The sequence below is a fragment of the Leuresthes tenuis genome, unplaced genomic scaffold, assembly GCF_036924035.1.
Source record: "Leuresthes tenuis unplaced genomic scaffold, fLeuTen1.0.hap1 SCAF_15, whole genome shotgun sequence".
Lineage (NCBI taxonomy): Eukaryota > Metazoa > Chordata > Actinopteri > Atheriniformes > Atherinopsidae > Leuresthes > Leuresthes tenuis.
The window spans coordinates 20695155-20712202 of NW_027325369.1; the positions used below are offsets into that span (position 1 = coordinate 20695155).

General features: G+C 38.7%; 1 protein-coding gene across 3 annotated transcripts; it reads left to right on the forward strand.

The window, feature by feature from the left end:
- Nucleotides 1-6484: 6484 nt before the first annotated feature.
- Nucleotides 6485-14807, forward strand: LOC140270758 (protein delta homolog 1). Of its 3 annotated transcripts, none has more exons than XM_072365960.1 (7): nucleotides 6485-6680; nucleotides 6791-6821; nucleotides 7112-7194; nucleotides 7414-7477; nucleotides 7987-8117; nucleotides 8878-9019; nucleotides 12719-14807. In XM_072365960.1, the coding sequence occupies exons 3-7, from the start codon at nucleotides 7143-7145 to the stop codon at nucleotides 13506-13508; spliced, it is 1179 nt and encodes a 392-aa protein (XP_072222061.1). In that variant the 5' UTR covers nucleotides 6485-6680; nucleotides 6791-6821; nucleotides 7112-7142; the 3' UTR covers nucleotides 13509-14807. The 3 variants fall into 3 exon arrangements, with proteins under 3 accessions (XP_072222061.1, XP_072222060.1, XP_072222059.1); XM_072365959.1 differs by having other exon boundaries at nucleotides 6486-6680; nucleotides 6791-6878; XM_072365958.1 differs by lacking the exons at nucleotides 6485-6680; nucleotides 6791-6821; nucleotides 7112-7194; nucleotides 7414-7477 and having other exon boundaries at nucleotides 7685-8117.
- The last annotated feature ends 2241 nt before the right edge of the window (nucleotides 14808-17048 follow it).

Consider the following 17048-nt stretch of genomic DNA (forward strand, 5'->3'; position numbering starts at 1 on the left):
TTGTGTGGTGGAAATCTGATATCATGACAGCTCTAACTAGATACTATTTGGTGCTATAAGAATTCTCAAAAAACTGAGGTGATTTGTACTTATGAGTAATGTTGCTTTTGTTGTACAACTTAAAGGCCTGCTTGAAGAGATGACACTACCTCTAGACCCAAATTGAGAAAATGAAAGAAATAAAGAGCCACATCTCGAAGGGAGCGAGGCCTTGATTTTATCTTTCACCTCTCACCTAGTCATCCAGTTGAATAAGATACCCATCCCGGCACGCAAACACATGTTTTTGTCCTCTGTGACTCATTACAGTGTGCATTAGAAAGTTTGCAAGCAAGAAAATAGAGTTAGACTTATCACTCAGATCCCCTCTCTTGCCCTCTTGCCTGCCACCCACAGAGAACAGAAGGCTAAAACTCGTGTAATGACACTATCCTGCAGTCAAGGGTTGTTATGAAATCTTCAGTGAAAACAGGTGTCAAAGAAAACACACAGTATGAAAAGAATTGCCTCTGTCTATCATCTATCAAAGACTTTCACTCGAATCGGCTGACAAGACGAGGCGCTCACTCATCACTGATTCATCTGCACAGCAGTTTCAGGTCCTTTTGTACAATTCGCCTTAGCTTGCTCTCCACACAATGATCTTCATTTGAGTGGAATAACAGAGACAAATTCCTAACACTTACAGCAAGTGCTTTAAAAAAATGTCATACCTCTTTTTATGACATGATGACAGGATAAAGTAATTACATCACTGAGCCGCAAGACATGAAAATATGGCAAAACAGGATAACAGTACCAGCCAAGCACAGTCATCTGTAATGTCCAAGGATCTACCCTTAAGACAATGAAAAATGCCATGTGTCCATCAGTGTATACTCAAGATGAATTTGTTTGGAGTCAAAGTATACCAAATGAGAGTCTGAATCAAATGATCTATCTGCAGCTAGGTTGATTTATGTCAAGTGAAAGTGTTTGATTTTCGACTCTGCTGATGGACCCTTCTTTATTTCTGTCAACATGTGAAATACAGTGTTCATTCAGCTGTCACATAAATGCAAATGCAGGGAATATTACAGAAAGTATTAGGATGGATGGTATTTTATACAATACAATTTTTGCCTTTTACAACAATTTTTCATTAAGATTTTGCATAATACACTAAAGCACGACGGTGAACATGAAATTCATATCTGTTAAACCTGATAAGCAATTCGATATTGTTTTTGTATGAATAGATCAGTATGTGTTGTGGACACTAAGACCAATGAAAAAAAGCATGTTCATGTGTGTATACATTTGTGTATGGTGTGTATAATGTGTCTACACAAATTTATACAGCGCAGTCTCTCTCTTTGTTAGAACCAAATGTGTCTTCATATCAGGCGCGAAACACCAGTGAAATGCATTCACACGCTCACATCCTCAGATCTATAATGTACAATTTAAGACAGATGCACCTTAGACCGACGCAAATGAAAGATCAGATGCCAGATGAGATCAGTGTCAGAAAGAAATAAATCAATGGACACCCCCTTCACTCTAATAAAACACATACAATCTTGAGACATTTCATTAAAAGGTCTGAGTGACGTGGGTCTGCTTGGTGTGGGAATAACATCACCAGCGTAATGTTGCACTGGGCTATGAGCTCCAACTCTGGGGGCTTAAACAGAAACACACCAGCCAAACTGAACAAGGGGGATATGAGAGTGGAGACCTCTCATAAGATTATATCAGATGTGAGGACAGTCATCTTTTTCTCTCCCACTCACATCTGCCCTTGCCAGACTGCACGTGTTCTTGTTACAGAGTCATTCAGCGTGAATGGAAAAGGCAGCTTCTCTGCACTCGCTTCAATCCCATTCACCCGAAAAACGATTCCCTACTAATTTGCAGTTACACATTTCAGCATGTTTCTCACTGTATAGATCCAAACCAAAACACAGAGAGAGTAAGAAAAATCTAAGAGAAAAGACAGAATATTAATGTCACCTGGAATTATGTGGGTTTATAAGTAATGTCATGTATGGTTTACCCTATGAGGGCTTTTCGGTGGACACGCAGCAGATTTTGCATCTTATACATGTAGAGATAAACATTTAAAGAATATAAGACTTGAAGCTGACATAAGTGCTCTTTTCAAAATCTTTATTGCTGATCTAATCATGTGTGATCAAAGTTAAACTCATAATTAGGCCTTAAAATTGAGTCTTGTATTTTGTGGGAAAGAAATATCATTTATGCCCTTGAGAAGGATGTAGGAAGATTGTAGACGGACATAAGTGGTCTATAAATAGAACAGGGCTTTGCTATGTATTACATCAAGGCGCTATGTAAGGGAAGTAATTCAATAAAAAAACGAGGGGATTAGTGAATATGAATTTCTCCTGTCAGGCAGTGTAGGGCCAGAAAATTAGGAAGCATATTTACAAAACAACCACACCTATTTGCAAAAGGTTTTTTTGTGCTTCATTAAATGTTTACTCCACTACATCCCAGGGGGGAAAAAATACCTTTTACTTCACCTCACTCCTTTTTAATTTCTTTTAACCTAATCAAGACAAATCATTGGACTGGTGTGGAGACTAGCGCTGTTACCTAACAGTAAGAAGATTATGGTTCGAATCCCAGCTGGGGAGTGTGTGGAGTTTGCATTTTCTCTCTGAGCATGCATGGGTTATCTTTGGATTCTCCTGCTTCCTCCCAAACATGCACATTAGCTTAATTGGTGATTATAAATTGACCCCAGGTGTGAGTGTGCATGGCTGTTTGTTTAATTTGTCTCTGTGATGGACTGGCGACTGGTACTACCAAAGGCAGCTGCAATAGACTCCAGCTCTCCCCTGTGCCCCTAAATTGGATTAAGTGGCTATAGAAAATGGGTGGATGGAAAATGTATCATTGAAATCCACATATTATCTAGAAAAGACCAGAGGTATGGTCTCAAAAAAGAAAAGCACAAAGCTACACAGACAAATTTATGAAAAGGCAAATGTTGCAAACATGCACACACAAATAATCTGTCTATATTAGTGAAAGTAAAAGCTAGAGCTTCTAATAATTTGAACTTAAATTAAATTTTCTGTGTTCGAACTGCAGTGCAGTTCATTCAAAGTGCGAGGCACACTAGACAGTAGTTTTCTAGACCAACCTCTCCTCTGATCTGGTGTCATCATGAGTTCTGTGACCAGCTAAAGGCAGCTTAGACAGCAAGGCATTAGATGAAGACACAATTCTGCTGATGCTGTCTGGTTGTCAGTGATGTCCAGCCAATCTTAAAGCCAGACTAACACTGTTCAGTACGATAACTGTCTGCAGAAATAAATCACAGGACACGGTGGGCATAACAGAATTCAGTGATTTAAAGGAAATTGTAGAAGCAATAACTTCGAGGATACCTCCTTAATGTGTCCAGTGTGGACAATATAGTGGATTCAATTTTTCTTTTATAGGATAAACACAATAATCTGATTCTTATATTTATTTTTATGATTTTAGTAAAAAATGTCAAACTTAGATATAAATGATGGCAATGTAAAATTTTCCAAAATATTGACAACCATGCGTCGTCATATGTTGAGAAGTTATTTGACATGAAGTATGTGAACCTTTGATTTCAGTGTGACATCTTTGTGCATTCGGGACTGAGGCAGTCCTGCAATTCAGCTTAGAGGAGTTTTGGACCTTTTGTAATTTATTAAAGAATAAAATAATAATATTAAGAAAAAAAATTATTGTAAAAAACTGATTCAACTCTGGGATTTCAGTGGGTTTCCTCACATGAATTACCCGCTTCAGGTCTTAACACATTATTTCTGTTAGATTACGATCTTTGACTTGGCCATTTCATAATATTAACTTTGTTCTTTTTAATATTTTCTTTGGTAATATAGCTTGTGTGGGTTTTGGCTGTTGTCTTGGTGTCTCTTGTGATTCAGCTCATTGACGAATGTTGTGAATTTTTTCTTTACAATCTGTGGAAATAATTAGATTTTTATTGTTTGATCAATCAAGGCGTTAAACTGATCTACAAACAGTATTGCTCTTAATGATGTGAACTGATGGACTTACAGTGTAGCTTCTAGAGGAGATAGGTTGTTACGGTCACATGTCACTTCCTGGTATATGCAGTGGAAGCACTCGACCATTCTTTCAAATCGAGGGGCATTTTTTTCTAAGTGTAATGGTTGCATTGAAATATATACAGGTGATGCTGTAATAGCAAAGGCCCTCTAATGAAGGAGTCACAGGTCAAAATTGTCTAAATGTATCTATGCATCCCTAAGAATATGCAAGAGACCCAAAAGAAAAAACTTATTAGTGTTTATGCGAGGGCAGGAATGGGAGAAAGTCAACTTAATTACAACTGAGTATTGCCTGTGATAGTTAATGTGAAACACTATCAGGCATGTGTTAGGACTTTAATGATGATTTAATACCATGTCACATTCATTACCAAGGGCCAAATATTTGCCATTAATCACTGGTGAAAGCACTGTGATGGACATGCTGTTCAGGGACCTAACTACACTCCAGGATGCTGTTTGGTTATGACAACTTACAGAATGCAGGCAGGTACTAATCTAATTAATGTTGTGTAAAATGAACCATGCTCCCGAGGGAAGTGAAACTGAAGCTGGAAATCCAGTATTTGTCTTTCTGCAAGTTTATTTGAGCATAGTCCTCCTATGTGAGTGTTCTGACATTGTTGAAGTCTGACAAAAGAACTGCTATAAAAATCATAAACACAGAATTATTCATGCAGTCTGTGACACAGGCATGTCACAGGCAACACTGGTATGGAAACAAGAAGATACAACTCGAGCAAAGAAACCAGATGAAACCAGCCAGAAACCAACCAATAAATCTTTTGTATGCCTCAGAATGTTAGCCATGTATGATAATGAATTAACAAAATGTAACACATGCTGTCACAAGTGATTTCACAGTTGATTTAGATTCAGTTGATCTATTGGTCATACTTGATAGTTACTTTTCATATTAAGATTTCATAAACCAAAAGTGAGCTCAACTTGTAAAATGTGATTATTTTTTAACATGAAGCATTCAAAAGTTCTGGAAATTGTTAGATTTTTACTTTATCAAAAGAAGATATACAAGCATGCATTTGATGCACTTGTGTCACCACAGGTTTATTCAACAGTTAAACACACAATATATTTATCTGGGGCTGCACAGTGGTATGGTGGTACTGCCTCACAGCAAGAAGGTTCCTGGTTCTGTGTGGAGTTTGCATGTTACCCTGTGCATGTGTGGGTTCTCGCCGGATACTCTGTGTTTTCCCACTGTCCAAAAACATGCATGTTAGTGCACATCGTTGTCTCATTTGTCTCTGAGTAACCCTGTTATGGACTGTCAACCTGTCCAGGCCTCCCTCTCCCCCAAAGGCAGCTGGGATAGGCTCCAGCCCTTTGCTGATTATCCAACAATGAAATGCTTCTAATAAAGAAAGGACCACAACATATTCATAAAAAGAAGGAAAGAATTACAAGCTACTTCTAGCGATCAAAGTTAGGTTCCACATTTGGTTCTGGATTTGTTGGTTCTGGTCTTGGCTTTTGTTGCTCTCGTGCAGGGTTTTTCCTCCACCACACCTGATTGAAATGATTAGCTCGTCATCAAGCTCTGCAGTGACATTCATTTGAATCAGGTGTGTTGGAGGAGGGAAACACTGAAAACATGCAGGAAAACACTGCTCTAGTGCGACATTTATTTGTTTCCTAAGTTTGTATGTCACACATTTAAAGTCCACCTCCAGCAGTAACTAATACCCCAACAACTCATCTGTTTTCCTGAAAATTGCATACTTTTTCGTTTCTGCAATGGAAAAAAAATCAAATCTCTCATGACCTTTATTTTGCATTGGACATGACATGGGCCTCATCCTCTTTCAATGAATTTATGAATATGCTAATAAGCCCCACCCATATCCCCGCCCCACCCACATCCCCAATTTGTATTACTTCCGGGTTTGCTTTATGGTAAACTAAATTACAGGAGAGATCAATGCACATCTACAATAGTCATCTAAAAGCAAGTTAGCCCGACTTTGTGAGGCTTAATTTGTAATGAAGTAAGTAAACTTAATTGGCCTTGAATGAAATTGTTAATATGCTTGGAGCCATTATCAGTAATAATCCAGCAGAATAGATCTCAGAATAAAAAAAAAAAAGCAATTTTGGTGCAATATGGGTACTTACTTACTTTTGATCATTCATTTACTTATGACGTAAACTCACTTGAATATTCTTGTTCTCCAAGAGCCCCAAAGCAGATTTTTGAAGTTTGTTTTCCCTGTTTATTAAATGCGGATCTCAGATTCCCTGTAACACTTTTCCAAATAAGTCAAATATGCATTTGGTAAATGTACCGAGTTTATGTTCTGTACAATTATGGCACGACTCTCTCGAGGGATAGACTGGTGCACAAATTCTCCTCCATAAGATGGGAGGAGCGTGCTGCACTGGGACGCTGCACGACGCAGCAGCAGTCCCGTCAAAACCTGCAGGTCCTCCTTCAGCAGACAGACGCCTAGTACACCTGTAGTGTCACTTTTAATAGCTCACCGCTTGGATTAAGCGAAAATAAGCTCAATTGAGGCAAACGTCTGAAACATGATTGAAGCCATTTGGGGGCAGAGCGACGGGACGACATAGGTAAGACAGGGTCGTTAAATTTTACGAGGTATTTGTAAGACATAATGTAAGAAAATGCGTTTTTATAACGAAACGGCTTTTCTCCTTCTCTGCATGCTTGTGCGTAATAGATACCGTTTGGAGCAGACGCACATGGTTCAGGTGCGTGAATTTCCAAAAAGAAAACGATTAGTTGTTCCAAAAATATCTTCATTTCAGGTGAGTGAGATTCTAATTATCGCACTTAGGCTTTCATCTCCACGAATTCAATAATTAACGAACACTCAAGAGCGTCAGCCACAATTTGACATATCTGTCCACTTAAATTGTCAATTTGTGGTTTGTTTTCTTTTTGCAAATTAAACTTTTGAGAGATCTCTCAAATAGGAAAATATAGCCTCTAAATAGAAACGGAGCTGTTTTCGCCACTTAAGATGCCTTATCTGTTGCAGGACAAAGAAAGCCGTCTTCTTTGAAATTACGATGCATCGCGTTGGGGTGGTCTTAATTCTGGCCGTGACAGGCATGGTAAAAGGTAATCTGAGATTTTTTATCTCTCCGCTGAGACAACTGAGAGCGACACAAAGAGATCTGAGTCCATACATGGAACAAAAAAAAATCATTTCCTAACTAATGTATTCTTGTGAGAAAGGGAAAGTCTGACGGTTGAATATTTAAATATTTTTTAATGTTTTATGTGTGTTTTCATTGTTGATGCAAAGACGCTGCTGTCCCTTTCGTTCTCTCTCAAAAGGCTGGGAATGCAACGCAGGGTGCAGTACAGAAAATGGGTTTTGTGAGAAGCCAGGGAAGTGCAGGTAAGCTACTAAAATTACCCCAGATTCCTGTGGAGATGATAGCCTATATCCCCTGGGCTTTTCCAACCTTATTTCCATACATCGCCAGAGTTAATGTTCCTCAGTCATAGTCCAGCTAACTCTCCGTTTTTTTTATCTCTGAATCTGTTTGTTTTTTTTTTTTCCCTCCAACATCTCTCTTGAGCTTCATTGTGTTAACTCAAACATCAAATAATGTTGTTTGGATTGTTTGGGGAAAAAATATCATCCTAAAAAGACTTTAGTTACAAAGCCTGGTGGGTTTGAAACATATGTATAATAAAGCCAGAAATGATTGTGTTTCATAGTTGTGAGAGAGTTGAACCAATAGATGTGATATCAAAGGTATCTTTAATATTTAATTTCAAATCTGCTTTAGCAGCACAAGCAAGCACAGATATCATGGGGACAAAAACAGATTTGAAAAGTTATGTGGGAGGTACATTTATAATTCAGGATTATACTGCCCCCCCATCCCACTTTGACTGTAGGTGCAAACCAGGGTGGCAGGGAGAGAACTGTGACCAATGTGTTCCCTTCCCCGGCTGTCTGCACGGCACATGTGAGAAGGCATGGCAGTGCATCTGCAAGGAGGGCTGGGTGGGCAGCCTGTGTGACCAAGGTGAGTCTCATTAAACTGCACATTCTTTCTTATCTCTATCTGCCTCAACCTCAGAAGGTAGAGTGAGTCGGAGAGCTTTTGGGGCACACAGGTTACCACTATATTAAGCTGGAGAACAGAGCTGAGTATCTATACGTGGACTAATTGGAGCATGGAAAATAATCAAGCACAAAAGGCATCAAAACAGGAGAGCTGAATACTCAGAATAACTACAAACGTCCTCATTGTGAGCTGCCATTATTCACGTTTGCACCATTAATCATAATATAAATTGTTTTGATAAAACATCAAAGTAACACTGAAAATGTTAGAGCAGTCTAAAGGCTACATTTCCATTTCAGAAGTATCCTTATTTAGATGCAGAACTAGAGTAATAGTTCACACAGAATCTACAGAGAACATTGTCACAGGGAAAAAAAATGCTGTTAGCCTCTCAAGCAAAAGAAGAAATAAAGAGAATATTAAAATATCATTTTTGGGGAGGGAAGGAGAGGACTTCTGGCTGAGTTTGACCCATTTACCAGCACACGCACTGCATCTCATTTTCTGCCAGAGCATATGTGCTGATCGCCTGTGTGACTTGTTTGGTTGTGTTCTCAGTCTTGTTCTTGATGACAGGATGCTGCTGCCATGCTGAGTGTAAAAGATGAGAGGGGGCAAACAGGCCCCGAAGTGCAATAATACTCAGGGAGCTAGATCTTACATGATCTAAAGACAGCATGCTGTTTTTGCCATTTCTTTTTTTTTTTTCCCCCAACAGATACTCGCCTGTGCTCATCCAGGCTTTGTGCCAGCAATGCCACCTGCATAGAGACAGGAGAGGGAGGATACCTATGCATCTGTCCCCAAGGTTACGCTGGAGAAAACTGCAAGCAGAGGACAGGACTTTGCCTTACAAATGGGTACTAGTACATTTTTTTATTAGAACTCCTTGATACCATTTCTTTACAGCCTCATCTTTGTTAATCATTAGGACCAGTAATCAATACATATTTGATCTAATTCTTGCTGGAAGAGACTCAGGAAGCAGGAGAGAATGCATTAAGCATGGGGGGGGGGAAATACACCACTTTCACTTCACCTTTTTGCTACATTTCTGGATGCCTTTAGGATCATGATAATGAACTAAATTAAACTAATGAAATAAATCCTAAGCTCCACTCGCTGACCTTTTCAAAATACTATTGGAGGCCCATCTTGGTGAATGGTGACTCTGACAGCTGGCCGAGGTGCCCTTGAGCAAGGCACCGTACCCCCATGCTCCCCGGGCGCTGTAAATGGCTGCCCACCTCTCCATTGTATGGCATCTGTCTCTGAGTGTGTGACCCTGTGCATGTGTATGTGTGTCAACAGATGCCAGTCTGGATGGGTTAATAGTGGAGGACATATTTTGTGTGTATGCATGATAATAAATCTAATCTTAATCTCTCACTGGACAGAATAATGGACAGAATAATTGATATGGTTTTGCCACTGGGAGAAATTAATAGCAATTTCTGTGCTCAACAGTGACACATTGTCATATTTTTAGTTGTTAAAGCAAAGGTGATGGCTATTCATATTTGGAATTCTGTTCATACCTGAATTCCAGTTAAACATCTGCCCTCTTGGTTTCAACCAAATCCTGAAAGCTCTGAAGCAGCTAAATTCTTTATTAAGCTCACTTTAAAAAAAAAAAAAAAAAAGATATTTTAAGAAATACTGGCTTAATTGGAGATTGAATCAAACATGTCAACTCAAACTGATGTTAAATGCCCAATTAGGGATGAACTGAACTGCAGCTTGGGACACCAGCATCCCATTGCTATTTTAGTTAACTTTTTGGACATTCAGGCTGATCCTTTTCTTTTATCCAACAACTGCAAAACATCACATCCAATGAAACCAAGGAGTAATTATGATTGGGGTTACCAAGCAATATGCTTGTGGACTTAGCTTAGTATATTTAGCTTTCATGCCAAACTGCAGTACATTAATTGCCATGCAGCCGGGTTAGTGTTCCTCCCTTAACATATAGACACACTTATACAGCACCTGGCCGTGTGTACCTGGACAGCATCACAAATAACATGCCACTTTAGAGGCTGCAACCTTTCGAGTCAACATTTTGAGAGCAACTGATCAACATCACTTGACAAGGCTGTCATATTTCAAAACCTCCTTCAAGCAGCGTGTGACCACAAATTCAGACTTTCCTCGTCAGCAAGGAGAACCCTGATAATAACTTACATCTGTCAGCATTGCAGTTCTACATTCAGAAGGGTCCTCCTCTTCCATGTCATTGGGAAATTACCTTCAGTATTTGGTCTTCAGGGGATAAACGCTCACAGTCAGGCTCTAGGGCTGTGCATCAGAGCATTCACTTTCACATAACATAATGGTTACTACTTACTGTGCCAAGTCTCAACTTGAATTTTAACAGGTTTGCATCAATACTGACAGAACTGTGTGAGGCATAGCACATATAGGCTTTTAACACACAGTGGTAAAGTGGCATGGGTTCAAAGGTAAGTGGACATTTGGCTGTTTGTTTGTTTTTGGTTGTAGTTGTGTTGGTCCATGTATGAAGAAGCTCACACACAGGACTGAGCGCTAACATTTAGATTGAAGTTGAGATATCAGTTTATGGAAGATGACATTGAAACTGCACACTTTGAAAAATTGGCAGCTTTATACAGAAAGAAAAACGGAAAATGGCTTGTGAATGACTCAGATTCTTTTCCATGAGTGCCAACGTGACTGCACTGCTAATCGGGAATGCACTTTTGTAGGAACTGTAGGTGTACTTGTTCCCTTGTCAACGATTGTGAGAAGACGTTCTGCCCATACCGTGGTTTAGTTGCCACAAGAATTAAAGTTCTGACATTTATATTGTACTTGTTTGTAGGATCTGTCAGATGAAAGAAGCCTCATTCAGGGGCTGTTCAAAGTATCTTACTGATCCTGATCCAGAATTTTTTATTTATTTTTTTCTTACTTGCTTAAAATCTAAAGCAGCAGTTGAACAATTCTATAAGCTACAGAAATGATCTGTCTGCTGTTGGATTACTGATGGACAGATCCCTGGAGGAATCCTACTCCTGCCCATCAGAATATGAAATCTCTCTGGGGATGCAGCTTGCTGACATGACCCTTCAAACTATGAACTCCTTCATGGTTGCTCTCTCAGACAGCCTTGTTACTGACTTGAATGTTGCAACTAAAATTCACTAGCCTTGGTAGGGAATTGTCAGCTGTCCTCTTCCTCGTGAAAATTATTATCCGAGTCCACATCTCACAGTGAGACAACTGGAGCCTGGTCTGTACGTGTGCCATTAATCGGCTTCTCTGTGTGGTTGGGAAGTCTAAAGTATGCCAGAGCTCACTGAGACGAGGATTTAGATGCCTCCCTAATTATGCAAAGTACTGCTAGAGAAATTTATTAGTTTCTATATCGGTGTTTCATCTGTGTTTGCATCTTGTAAAGCATGACTGGATTGATTGGCTACAGTGGTTTATGTAGGTACATTTCTTCAGAGACATTGCTGAAATTTACTTTATTTACATCTTGTCATGGGGGCAAATTATTAATTTGCAGAAAATTACCCAAACTGTTTCTCATTAGTTCTTGGAGAAAAGACTTGGCGCAGTATTAGATTTTTGATCAATTAAAAATTTTTCCCAGGTTTGAACCTCTCATCTGTGGGGAAAATTTGACTGATTTGTATTTGTTTAATGCTGAATATTTGTGGATTTAAACTGTACGTAAAAGTGGCCTGTGGATTTGGAAAAACTATTGTGGAGGTGCCTAAAATTTGCATTCTTTCCACTGACCAGTAGAGGGCAATTGCTGTGTATGTTGTGTAGACAAACTAAAAAATTTAATTGGAAGTGTTGGAGGTCACTTGGGAGTGTCTCGAATGTCTTGCTCCAACAAACTCGCACTCTAAAAACCTCAGCTTCTCCTAACACACAAAGTTACATTTTTAATCACAAGTCACTATGGTATCAACAACAATATTAATTTATTCTGATCAATTTGTGGACCAAGAATCTTGTCTAAATATTCTGCCCTCCAATTTCTGCTTAGGAAGGTTCTTAACTTAGAGAAATTGTCTGAAAGCATCTTGACAGCCATGATTTGAGATAGTTCTGTACTTTTTTTTTTTTTTTGATTGACCAACCTTGATGGTGTAGTAGTTTGTCTTAATATCGGCTATATAATGAAATATAGCCTCCTTAATACAGCATGAGAATTCAGTTGGTTGCCAAATGAACCCTAACCCAAATGGTAAATGAAGAATTAGGAATCTTTACTCGAATTGTTAAGCAAAACCTTTGTTTAAATTTGGATATGCATGTTCTGGTGTGTATTACAGAATAAGCTGCATAAGCAGACACATTAACACATAATTTAAAGTGGCCTCAGGACATTTTTCTTGGTAATAGACTTATTGTCCCATAAATGTCTACATTTTGAAATCTGTGTTGGATTGAATCCATGCGTTGCACCTCTGCTGTTTTAGAAGTACATGATGAATTATACCTTGACTGAACTTGAGTCCTATATAGTCTACTATTTTCTCTGCAGTAAATTATCATTATGCTGCTCTGTCCTCTAGCTCCCCTTGTCAGAATGGAGGCACTTGCATGGATGCTGGTGGCTCAGCAGCCTACCCTTCCTGTTTATGTCCCCATGGATTTTCTGGAGACTACTGTGAGATCAACATTGACAGCTGTCAGCCTAACCCGTGCCTCAATGGTGGCAACTGTACAAACCATGGCTTGGCTTTCGTTTGTGCTTGTCCACATGGTTACAGTGGTTTCACTTGTAATGACACCACCAGCCTCTCCCCTTGTGCTGGCGGGCCCTGTGCCAATGAAGGAACTTGTGTTGGTCAACCTGATGGAACTTTCCGGTGCATTTGCCAGAAATGGTTTACAGGTCCCACATGTTCCCTGCATCACAGGCCAAAAACCAGATCCAAGTCGGTCAATACTAGGCCATTGGACAACAGAGTGTTTGCTCTCACTCCGCAACACTACTCCCTCCCCGCTCATGCCTTTCACAAGCTGCTGAGACCACCTGAGAGAGACCTGCTCAAGATCACCCTGAAGGAGACCGTCCACTCTTCTGGTATTCTTGTTACCCATGGTCAGCTTGTATGCTTTGGCATGCTGGCCTTGCTCACCTGCCTGGTTATTTTGGGCACTACAGGAATTGTGTTTTTTGGCCGCTGTGAGACATGGCTGGCTAATGCAAAGTACAGCCAGCTTGTTCGGCAGCAACGGGAGCACCTGCTGAGAGAAGTTGGCAGCACGAGCCAGGAAGAGCCACAGCACTCCGTAAACATCATCTTGCCAGAGAAGATTAGACTCTCTGGCTTTGGGAGACACTACACCTCCATCTGACTGAAATGCCACCTGCTGTTTTTCATCTCAAAATGCATCAAATATGATACTAGTGATACAGTTACATTTATAACAAAAGGCACGTTGGACTACCCCTGGTATATGTTGAATGTATTATACTCTGGACCAAAATAATGACGAACATGATGCTGGATTGTAAATGTTTCTTTCAATCATTTAACTGTAAAAATCATTAAATGTATAGAAGTTAAAAGGATGTCATTGTGGCAATTTGTACACCTGTTTTGAATTTGAAAACTTGGTTTTCCCTCTGTCACAAGTTGATTTGGGCTAAAACAAAATTAGAATTAAACTCAATTTAAATTTTAAGAGAGGAAAATTAGTTTTAATTAAAAGGAGATGATAACCGAGTGGATGCAGTGAAGTCCTCTTTTCTCTGTATTTGTAATTGAACTAATTTCTCATGCCTCTATTTAAATTTTTTTTTTTATTTTAGAACCTTTGCTAGAACTGCGACAATTAGTCAGATGAGATCTACAGGTTATGTGCTGTCATCCTTTTGGACAAAACAATAAATGGAGCCCAAACTATTTCCATGGAATGTATTGTAAATGTGCTGTTTCTTAGCAAATGCAAAAATGCATTTTCTGAGTTTGTACAGTAGATGTGTATTTTTATTCAAATAATTCTGGTTATAACTATAGAACAGGGTAATTGTCAAATTGTTGTTACTGTATTTACCAAAATGTATTTTACCTCCACGGATACCACTTGAGTAGCTGTATTTATTTATTTTTTTTCAGATGTCACTTTTAAACAGTTCGGATTAGATGTTGAGACTAATATGAAGACAGAGGTCACTTCACAGTTCCTCAAGGTATACTCTGTGTGTGTGTATGTGTGTATATGTATGTATATGTATATATACATATATATATATATACACGCACACATACTGTCTACATTTCCATTTATTTCTAAGTAAAACAAATTTTTGCTCCCTTTATTGGCCATCGACCTATGAGGTCACCTGCAGTTTCTCTGAGATGTTACAGTACTTCTCAAAATCGGCCCGCCGTTAATGCACGTTTAATAATTTCACATGTAATATATTTTTAACCTGCAAGCCCTGAATCCAATACTTCAATACTTGTTAAGTGCTTTTTCGTTTGCCTCATGAATGAAGCAGTCATTCACTCTGGCAAAAGGATAAGAAGTGACTGTAGCTGTACAGAATTATTATGTCGTGGATTATGGGTTTTTATGCTGATATCATCTGTACTTGACCGGAAAATGTCTCATTCTCTATCTTTAATAAAATACATGGTGTCAACCTGACAAGTGACTTGCAGTAGTACATGTTTGCATTCTTTAGGGCAATTTTTTTTATCTTTGATTTACCATGCATCCCATCCTAAATAGTTTTTCCAGACTTATAGCGAGTCAATTACTTAAAAATAACAGACACAAATCTTTGCAAAGCCAATACAGTACATCAGCAGATTTACAGCACATACTGTATGCACCACCAACCACATGTTCTGATATCAGCACAACATCTGTTCTTCTGCTTTGGGATCCTTAATAAATGTATCCCCGGAGACAACTTGGTGATTACTAGCAGAATGATAACATGGTTTCTGTCAGCACCTCTGCAGTGTACATAAAGGTCTGAACTGTCAAGTTAACAGTCTCTGGTGCCACCATGTGGCTCAATTGCATCTCTTAACCACTATAACAATGTCTTGGTGAAAATACAACTGCATGGCTCAGTCTTACAGCTGTTTCTCCATTGTTTCATGCACCTTGTTCGTTCAGTATTATTAATAATAATAATAATACATTTACTACTTGAAAATTAATTATGGAAGTTATCTTCTAACCCCAACCCCCATAATTATTTTAAAAACACGACATATAACCTATAACAGATTGGAAAACACAAATATGTACAGATCAAACAGGTCCAGGGGCCTTAAGGAGGTCGAGGGCAATGATTATTTATCCCAGAACTACAAAGTATATAGAAAAATAAGACACAGAAAAGAGACAAAGAAAGAGATTTAAAGTGAAGGGATGTAAAATTATCAGAAAAACCCCAAGGAGACATAGAGTGGTCACAGTAAGATGGAAGGTAACAGAAAACAGACATGGGCGACTGAGAGATCCACAACAACCAAAAAGAGACACAAATGAACCCTAATGTGACTTAAGGTAACATTAAGAAGACACATAATGGATACAAAGGTATGCTAAATAACCTGAAAGTAATGCAAAATAACAACAAAAATAACCTACATGAGAAAAAATCTTTAAGAGATGCTAAATGACAAGAAAGTTATATGAGATAATGCAAAACATCCAGAAGTCAGAGACACTAAAACCATCATATTAGTATGGTATGTGGTGATTTTGAGTCTCTTTTAGTCTGGATGTCTTAATTCTTAATAAAAAAATTAAAAAAAGAAGAGTCCTTTTTACTTGCCTTTGTCCAGGTTCCTGTTTTTTCATAATTCATACGTACACACTATATGCATTTAAGTTTGATACAGGTGTTTTAAATTATTCCGCCTATTAGATGCTTGCTAGGAGTAAGCTGGGAGAAACTACTATCAAAATCAAGAAGTCATCAAACTATCTGTTAAAATGTTGAAATATGAGCACAGTCGTCCTCGGTCTACACCTGTAATACAACTCTTTCACCTCATGTGGAGCTCAGAAACAAAAACATAACAGCTCAGAACTGATTCTTCTTCTTATTTAGAAATTATTTGACAGAAAGTATGTGACAAGATGCAGTTTAATTTACAGTTTACTGAGTTTTTGTATACAACAGTCCAATCCAATCACATGCCCGGCCTGCTGTTTGATCCATTGTCAGTATACACTTCCACCACAACGGGCAAAATTTGTTTTAAGATATTCTGCCTTAATTAGTGCACAATATGCAAAAGAGAGATGTGGTAGATGACAATTAGACACAGCTGCTGCACACATACACTTCCTGCCTTCAAATGGAACTTCAAAGGCAGTTCCATCCCTGAGCTGTCTGAAAATTTACACTTATGAGGTTGTGAATACCTCAGGAGGGGGCATTCGTATGGACTCATTTCATAAACATACAAACCACAACTCAATTTACTGGCTCTATTTGTCCTAAAGAATAGCCTCAATAGGCAAGATAACTGAAAACATCAGTGGGTGGACAACAAGTCTGGCAAGATCTTGGAAAACTTCATATTTGAAATAATTTCCTCATGCAGCCATTTTGGGCAGCAAATGTACCTAGTTACTACTCAATTATTGATGATTCAGTGTTGACAATGCTTTAATTTGTCACCCTCTGAAATGATGGATAATTAATTGGTAACTGATAATGTTATTTGTCCTTCAGATAGGATAGTTGTTCAAATATAAGTACAACTCCGTTCCCCAAAAAAGTTTGTGTGATATCTCATGAGAGTCTTATTTCTGCAACATAATGCCAAACCACATTTTGCACACACTACAGCAACATTGGTCATTAGTAAAAGAGGCGAGGTGCTACACTGACCCTGCCTGTAGACCAGATCTGTCAAC